We start from the raw sequence: 9,878 nt of genomic DNA, 5'->3' as shown, positions 1-9,878 counted from the left end.
TATAATTTGTTTTACTCTGATTAGTATAGGCCTATACAGGCAGGCCTGTATACATTTATATATATATATATATATATATATATATATAATTATATAATAGTATGTCATATTTATATATAATTATCATTATATATTCTACTGTCCTCCTCAAAAACGCTAATGGCTGCTCCGGATTCCATTTGCCAGCATGACGTTTAGTAGTTATTCAGTATTGCTCAATTACTTTACTATTTAATATAACAAAGATAACAAAAGATCATATGACGCTAGATAAAAGATAGCATGTCAAGAGTATATATTATACTTACAGCTTTCGATTTCTAATGTACAGTTTTGTTCATCCATCGGATAATGCTGCAAATCCATCATACACGAAGCTACAGTTGTTATCCTAAAAGAAAATGTCATATTTCGTATAGTGACGGCATTGGTTAACATATTTTTTCCTTGATTTTTCCTTGGTTAACATAGTTATCCCTGGTTAACATTTTATCCCTGGTTAACGTAGTTATCCCTGGTTAATATAGTTATTCCTGGTTAACATAGTTATCTCTGGTTAATATAGTTATCCCTGGTTAACATTTTATCTCTGGTTAATATAGTTATCCCTGGTTAATATAGTTATTCCTGGTTAACATAGTTATCCATGGTTAACATTGTTACCCCTGGTTAACATTGTTATCCTTGGTTAACATTTTATCGCTTGTTAACATAGTTAGCCCTGGTTAAAATTTTATCCCTGGTTAACATAGTTATCCGTGTTTAACTTATTTATCCCTGGTTCAAATATATATATATGTATGTCTAGTGCCCATCTGTTACACCAGACACCGGTCGTGGAGTGGAATAATTTTGACGTTAACATTTTGTTGACAATCCAAGCGTCCAAATCAATGAATTACAGCTATACAATTTGAGTTCAATGGGTTTGGAAGAATTATTTGTTTTAATCACTTACTTAATTATTGGCGTTAATCCCACTAAATATCAGATTTCATTTAAATTACTGTAATTTAGATTATATCTCTTTAGTTAAACCATTTGAAACAGTATTTATTAAATAATAGCCTGGCTTCTATTTTACGATTTGGATGAAATTATTATAATGTAATGTAGTAGTTAGATTTACAGGATAGCGCTTTATACCAAAACAGTCTCAAAGCGCTCGAGGTGTGGACAAGCTCGTACAGTAGGCCTAAGTTGCTTCTCCCCTAATAAGGGTCTATTCGTCTCTGAGCTACCCAGATATACTTTAAGTGTAATTTTATGCACTGCTGTTTCAAATTCCAATGAATGAATTCACTCAGCGATCAAAGTTCCGTCGTGATCGCTGGGCTTAAGATAACTTCAGGCTTTTCGGTAGGTACATAGAATGTATAAGAGACAGATATATATGTGTGTATGTATATATATGTGTATATATATGTATATATATGTATATATATATATATATTAAATATTTCTGCTACAAGCAGACATTCTGTTTATATATATTTTGCTTATATTGCTCATTTGCATAACTTGAATGATCAATTTCATCCTGTGTTTTCCACTTCATTCACCTGATGAAGCTAGCGAAAGTTTGTGCCTCAATAAATTTCGTTAGTCTAAAGAAGGTGCTACTCATTTCATTTGTATTTTATGCTTATGCTATAGACTAATACGACTCATACTTTTATTGTTTAATAGTTGTTCTCCTAACAAAAATATTTTTTATTTGAAGCAATAATAACAACGATAAAATACCTTAACCCGTATAAAATTGTTCCGTCGTAGTGCAGTCGAATTAAACGATTTTTCACCGTGATATCGTGTACAAATGATCGTTTATCATTTACAAAATAAGTGTCTGGAACCCAGATATTGTCTGCTTGTCTCCCATCAAGTGATATATTACCCAGTTCCTTACTGTATGATAATCGTTTATCTTGCCAATACTGTCGGAAATACATTGTGATCGTATACTCCTAATGAGAAAAATGAGAGAGATAGCTCGTTAAATGAATAATTTTACAAACAAAACTCACGTGCACTGTATTATTTTAGGAATGTGTTCAATCGCGAAAATAAAAGACAACGAAATGCTTTATTTATTGAAATCGCGAAAACTTCTTAGATTAGTTGCCTCCAATCGGATTTAAATCCCAACAAAGCCGTAGGAACCCGGTTGAAAGGTGTCCACTGAAGTATAATGTTAATGCATTTTTTCACTCACGCAAATTAATATTTTTTTTGGACTATTCGTAAAGTATTGTATACCGCTAGACCCTTTAAAGTGTGTGATCTTGTCCGATATACATTGAACCATTTATTCACAAATTAAATATTACAAAATCAAAAGGAATCAAAATAAACGGCTGCTTGTCAGTTTAAATACCAAACATAGAAAACATACAAACACGGATACATAGAAAGACAGCAAATGGATTTTTTGGGTTTTGCCAACAAATTTCGGCACTGCCTGGATGGGGAAATGCCCTAATTATCATCACGCAACATTAATAATACCGTGCGCTATCAGACACCAAGGTATTCCCGACAGTGTAGGCCTACTCCTATCCCCGGAAAGTGCCGACAATCATGGACGACTCTCAAGATAAAATGATTAAAATGTTTAAATGTTTTAATCTTTTCTGTAAAGGCGCTATATAAATGCTTTTTAATAATAATAATAATAATAATAATAATAATAATAATAATGATGATGATAATAATAATAATAATAATAATAATAATAATAATAATAATAATAATAATAATAATAATAATAATAATAAATATGATAAATGCATACATCATGCATCCTTATCGAGATCCCGTCTTGTCATTACACACCTAGGTGAGGGCGTATTATTATTAATGAATGCGGTTCAATCATGGAGGAATTAGTCGAGGCAGGGACGGATTTAGTGGGGGGAGGGACCCGGCCCCGCCCCTCCCCCATCTTTTGGGAGGTGAAAAAAGAAAGAAAAAGAAAAAAATGATAGCCCAGAACGCCTTAAATGTTATTTTCGGGCGGCTAGAACACAAAAATTTCGCGGACCCCTAAAATAATGTTGTCTCGATCGGCCCAACTTTCGGCCCCGACTTTCGCGCCCCCCCCCCTTTTTGGACATCTCTGGATCCGCCTCTGCCAGTGGTCTTAAATGGTGACGCGACCGGAGGGCCATCTCCCGCCCGCGTGTGCGTGTTATGCCCATGAGAACAAGCCGAAATAATATTTTTCATTCGTTAAGCTTGTGCTTACATATTTCTGACCTTAATAAATTTGCATTCTGTTTTGCCGACTAGGCCTATATATTTCCCCACAAATTGTAGCGATTTAATTAATCAAATCGGAAAACTATTGCAGCAAACAGCAAAGAAATACTGTATTACAGTTGACCAATTGTGTGATATATAACATTTTGACTTTTGCATTACGCAAGGTTAATTTTCTTAGGTCAAGGTACCGTACCCTGTATGAGCGTCTAGCAGCTTATTATTTTCCAAAAAAATCTAATTCGGGAAGGGGACACGAACCTCCCAAACCCTCGCACCTGCGCGGCGCTCGGGTGGCGGTATGCGTACGCGCCATAGTACACCTCTTGCCCTGGTTCTTCAAATTTATTCAATGAACAATTTTGGCCCCTATTGCGATATACTTGAGAACCCCTAATGAAGGCTTAAGTTTGTCTAAAGTAATTCATCAATGGTTCAATAGTGCACTGTACAATCCACTGTCTCCAATCGGAGCCACTTGAGGCCCAGTTTGTTATGGGTCTGTGCAATATTAAGCAAAAGGCTTGGATTTGAGTCCTAGTTAGAAAGACCCTTTTTTACTTTCAAAGATTCCTCTTCTTTTTAACGTTAGGCGTACCCGAGAGATTATCTCTCTACATGTACGGTGACCATGTATGCAGAACCCGTTACTTGAAATTGAAAGCATTTTCATTGAAATTGCTATATAAGTACGACAAGGCATTTAGTTTTGTGACATGGGTATGTAATAAACAATCTCTCGTTCGATGTTCATTAGCCCATCAGTATCTCTACCCAATATCTAACGCCCTACTTACTTCAGTTAATGTAATTTTATCCCAATGTCGACACAAATACTGTACTATCGACAAATGTTACATAATATTATTAATAAATCTGCAAAAATGGTCGATTCAATACTGGGATACGTATCGAAATTAGGAGGAAATCGCAATTTATTCAACTTTAGCCGTCGTCAGTGTGCTTGTACTTACGTAACATGATACGACAACTTTCGCCACGCGTTTAATAATCTGCTAACGCAAAGCGATGGGTGAAACGCGTTCGGTTTCAAATAAATCAGCCCGAGGCCAAAGCTTGTATCAGGTTTGTTTGGTGAAGGGATTTGGCCGGTGCGCAAGAAAATTGTTGTGCGCAAATTGAAGCCTCTGTGCGTTGTATATTACTGCCAATTTCATAACTAATTCCTCTAATCAATAGTCTGTATTATTTGATTAAGTGGATACTAATTAACAACAACGCCTTCATGTATTGACGTACGCATCAACGATTTCACGATCGGCGACTACAATTGCTCAGGAAGATAGCAAGTCCAAAGCTGTTTAAGTATTCTCCATTATGTCAATACGCATTTAGTTACAGATGGCGTATGGTGAAGGTCTAGTTTCTTTTTTTTTTTTTTTTTTTTAGTAATTGTTATTGTCGTGATGGAATAATAGACAATAACTTTTTTTTTTCTTTGTAATACATATATTATATATACTCACTTATTGTTATGCAGGCAAGGTTCCGGTATATTACGGTATATTATCTGTCTCTTATACACATCTAGATGTGTATAAGAGACAGTATATATATATATATATATATATATATTTCTTATGCAAACACTTTAAGATTCATACTCCGGCTATGATTATAGAGTTACAATATCTACTGAAATGTACCTGGTTTGAACTATCGCGATGCCGCCAGGTGGATTTGTGTTATTAGTAACTGTAGACGAGGAACCTGTTCTTAGTGTCAAGGTAGCGTACGCAAAGCAGACGTTTAAAATTGTGTTAATTTACAGTTGTTATCGCTAACTTTGTAGAACCACATTTTGAAACACATAGTTGTATATATTTATTTGTGTTTCCAGCATGCTTGTTAATTTAAGGCGTTTATATAATATATTATAAATAATAAATATATTAAATAGTTTATTATTCACCTTCGTCGTAACCATTATCATCATATTCTTAATCAAAAATTGTCATCGTCTTCATCATCATCATTATCATCTTCATCATCATCGTCATAATCATCATCATCATCATCATATCATCATCATTTTGATTATTATTATTTTACACCTCTACTGGCTTATGTAAAACATTTATCTGTATGTTTTGCTAGGGTTTTTGGTAGACAGTGCTTTCTATTGAATTGCCCCACCCCTACTAACCCCTTCCTATCTTAAAGAACAGCAAAAGAATGTACGCTCCTCTTAACTAAAAACGTGTGGTCTTACCATGTTAACTTCAGAGAAGCTGTTAATACTTGCTATTTCCATATCCACGCCGACCATAACCGCAGGACCTGTAAAAGAACATTAAAATTTATTATACTGTAATTGATTTGGGCATTGTTAATGGTCTATTTAATATTGTTTTTTCGGCAGCTTCCAAAGTAATAGTTCATAGCAAAATAACATTAGATTACTATGTTTCACAACCAACATTATAACCAACATTATATAATAATGACAATAAGATGGATACAATTTTGACCTAATTTTTATATCGTGCTTAAGTTGTTATTATACCATTATTTGTAATTTGTAATAATAGTAACAATAATAATAATAACAGTACATGTGTACCGCGTAAGTTTGACGGTGAATCAATAACATTGAATCTAAAAGAAAGTACCGTAACCCGGAAAATGACATATGATATATTTTGTCGATTTCATCAATACTATAAAGTATAATAATAGCAGCCAAGTTGAAAACATTTTTTTCCTGTATTCTTGGGGGCAACCTCCTTTTATTTTTATATATTTTCCTTCTTTAATTTTACAATATTTTCTTTGTACATAGGCTATTTAAAAATTATTATGTATAAGAATAAAATGTAAGTAATACAGTATTTGTTATTTTATAATCATAAGTTGCAACTTTTTTTTTTTTTTTTTATTTTTTTTTTTTAAGTAATTGTTATTGTCGTGATGGAATAATAGACAATAACTTTTTTTTTCTTTGTAATACATATATTATATATACTCACTTATTGTTATGCAGGCAAGGTTCCGGTATATTACGGTATATTATAAACTAATAACTTAGTCATCTTATATTACATTCACTTATGTATTTGTGCATTTCTATTATTGTAGGACAATGAGACAATTGATAGATCGCCTTAGTTCCCTGGTTCTCAACCTTCTTAAAGCTGTATTTGCATCGGATCCGAACCAAAATTCGGGACGCGTTTTCGAAGCACTGAAAACGCCAGCGTCTCTATTCTTAAACACTGATTCGATTTTTGGATCAGTTTGGTAAGCTTTCCGATCCGATGCGAAAAATTAGATTCGGTGTGAATGCACCTTTAGAGTCGGGCTCATATTTAAACCTCTCAAAATGTACAGTAGTGGTCCCACAAAAATGAAACTTTCCGCTAAGCCCACCCTTGGATATTGCTTCTAAGATCCCATTAAACGATCGACAGTGTAAAAATAAACGCAAGCGCGTGCGTTTGTGGAACGGTACGTGTGTTCCAGTGACGTGCGCGTATTCGTAGCCCTGTCCTGATTGGTCATTTGCCTGATTGACACTTCGGAAAGGTCTATTATACTGTATAAGGTTTCGACGAGTGTGTATTACAAGATAGGCAGTTGTGCCCGTCATTCAAGGTTACATCCGTAAACACGAGACTTCTATTTGTATTAGTCTTGAATGCCAATCCAATGTCAGAAATGTTTTCATATTTGAACATTACTTTTGAAATTTGTGATGCATAATGTTCTATATGATCTTCATTCCAACTAAAAACCATAGCAAATGTATTAACCCAATTCCTGAAAGTAAAGTGGCGTTCGTATAATTATGGATGAATGTCGATTCTGCTAGGAAAGTACACAGCTCAAATTTACTGTATTCATTTTCTTTAGCGCATTTTACTATAGTAGTAGTACTATAATAATAATAATAATAATAATAATAATAATAATAATAATAATAATAATAATAATTTATTAATTTTCTGTAGTGCATTTTACTATAGTTGTTAATAATAATAATAATAATAATAATAATAATAATAATAATAATAATAATAATAATAATAATAATGTATTAAGCTCTATTGCACCTCAATCGATGAGCTATATAAATTTTCATATTATTATAGTATTTATATTATTGTAGCCAAGTGCATGAAAATATCGATAAACCCGCCTTTGATGTTCTTATCTATTGCGTGTCCTTTCTTGACCTATTTGTAAAGAATTTCAATAGCTATTTGTAGTCATTTAGTAGAGAGTATATTGCCCTTAACATACTGCAAGTCACAGCTGTTACTGGCGACTAGTAGGGGTCTCCCGACAACGTCATATCGAAATTAATATTCTTACTGAGAGAGCTGAGCAGATGTAGAAATTTTTAAAGGTGTAAGAAAAATATAGTAATAACACATACTATAAACTAACACCGCAGAGAGCAGTTTGAAGTCGTTTAGTCATTACACATATCTTCGAGTTATAGGCCTTATACGCCTCACTAATTATGAACTGGTCCTCTTCATGAAGAGACATAGAAAACGGCTATAATGCGTCAACTGTACCATGCACTACAATAATAGTTTCTTAGTAATCTACCTCGTGTTTTGCGCTCAGGTTCAACATATTTTAGTAACTTAATTAATAGTAAAAATTTCAAGGTTATAAATGAAACAAAATTAATAAACATATATAAATATTTAGGTATATTTATTGCAAAAAAAGAATCGCACATACAAAACAGTCTATTGCAGCATAAGCTGAATTGAAAGACTGAAAAATTATTACAAATATTGGCCATTAAAAATTTACAAATCATTATTAAAATAGAGCATACGTATAGGTTTGCACCTCGACCGTTGATGAATAGTGCCACAATTTACAACAAACACGTAAAATGTAATAATGAGCTCATAATCATCATTATACAATTTTCGATATAATTATAACCCGCTCTGGATCTCCTTGCTTTTCTTCCTTCTACCTGTATATTTTTGTAATACAAAACAAATCAAACACTAACAATTTATTTATTTTTTACTTTATTTTTCATATGCCTCCAGCCTAGGCCCTAGGCTTATATTCCATGTGATCAAAAATGGTTAACGCCCTCTATGTTCACAAAACATATCTTAGATATTTCTAAGTACCGTACGGGAGGCATGCTTGGTTGCTAGGTGATGTTTCCCACATGATAACTATGCAGCAGTAGACCAAACTAAATGTCGGGGGATACCTAGGCTATCGGGTGTTTCCACTTCATTTTAAGCGTTAAGTAACTGTAGAATTGTATATACAATTAGGTAAATAGCTGTAAGATATGTTAGTGTGACCCTATGTTAGTATTAGTACAACCACAGAGTCTGTAGTATTACCTACTTTGATAGAATTATTTTCTTTAAACTGAAAAACGAGGTAAAATAGGTTTATGGCAATGGCAAGGCTTTTTTTTTGTTGGTTCGTACTTTTATTATTAATTAGGCCAGTGATAATCACGTCAAACTAAAATTAGCAAGTTCCTTGTTCGAAATAATCATTTATCAGCGGTTCGCCTGGTAAAAGTAATATTAAGAATCACAGTAATTGTCATATAGGATGCATTTGGCATTTTCAAACTACTGTAATTTGTTGACAAGGACGTATATTAAGGTAGGTAATAATTGAAGAAAAATTGCCGAGGATAGCAAGTTCATGATCTATCCGTTTATCCATGTCACTGAAATTAATATTGATGCGATGTAGAAATATCATTAACTTTCACAAGCGTTTAATTGTACTGCTAAGAGTTCACTGAAAGACCACAGCGACCAATGAATACATAAAAAGATTGGATCTTCTGGCTCTGATTTCTCGTTTTACCTTTTCTCCGCCGTTGGAATATCACAACATCTTCAATACTCTTTGTGGTGCTAGGTTGAAATTTATTGTGTAACTAGTGGCGTATAGAGTAGGCGTGTGGAGTATTGAAATGAGGGGAGAGGCTGATGGAGGCGGTGCAAGTTGAAGTGGGGGAGGGGGCTCGATGACTTAGTAAAGGGGAGTGAGGTCGTAAAAAGTTATATGAGGCGATTTTAAATTACTTGAGAGTGATATTATCATTGAATTGGAGAGGGACAACTGGGGGAGCGAGTATTTTTTTTTTTTGGGGGGGGGGGGCCCGAGGGATAACAGTCAAGATATGCATTCACGACTTGCTATGTCGTACTATTCTGTCCTTGGTTTAATAAACATTACTCTAATTGTCTCTTCCTTTGAATGGGATATTTAGCCGTTGGTCCCATGAGTATAATAACAAATACACATGGAAAAACAAACCCATAAAGAACAATTACATTTCATTAATGAGCAATGTATTCCGTAGCTGTGGTGCGACTTCTGTACAACTTCTACCGTACTGCTGCTACTACCATGGCGGGCAGAACCTGGGGCCGGGGTGCTTCCCCCCACCCTCCATACCTTTTGGCAGAAAATATATAATGTCTATGCAGATTTTTGTATGATCGGCTCCCTCACAATTCATATTCCCATTCATCTTACTAGTGCCCCCCCCCCCTCTTTGAAAAACGTTCCGCCGGCCCTCACTACTATTAATACTGCTGCTGCTGATATAGTGCTACTAGCATGCTACAATTAACTAC

The 9,878-nt window shown here is 34.2% G+C and overlaps 1 protein-coding gene across 2 annotated transcripts in view; it reads right to left on the bottom strand.

The window, feature by feature from the left end:
- Nucleotides 1-9,878, bottom strand: part of LOC117113648 (gamma-aminobutyric acid receptor subunit beta-3-like) — a 32,928-nt gene that overhangs the window by 8,412 nt on the left and 14,638 nt on the right. For both annotated transcript variants that reach the window (XM_033257053.1, XM_033257052.1), the window contains exons 3-5: nucleotides 5,495-5,562; nucleotides 1,747-1,967; nucleotides 309-391 (exon numbers count right to left, since the gene is read on the bottom strand). In XM_033257053.1, the coding sequence (XP_033112944.1) occupies nucleotides 309-391; nucleotides 1,747-1,967; nucleotides 5,495-5,562 (372 nt within the window). The remainder of the gene's footprint in view (nucleotides 1-308; nucleotides 392-1,746; nucleotides 1,968-5,494; nucleotides 5,563-9,878) is intronic.

This window comes from Anneissia japonica, unplaced genomic scaffold, assembly GCF_011630105.1.
Source record: "Anneissia japonica isolate Jap-2015-1 unplaced genomic scaffold, ASM1163010v1 scaffold1665_len535045_cov187, whole genome shotgun sequence".
Taxonomy (NCBI): domain Eukaryota; kingdom Metazoa; phylum Echinodermata; class Crinoidea; order Comatulida; family Comatulidae; genus Anneissia; species Anneissia japonica.
This window is presented reverse-complemented; position numbering and strand designations above follow the sequence as displayed.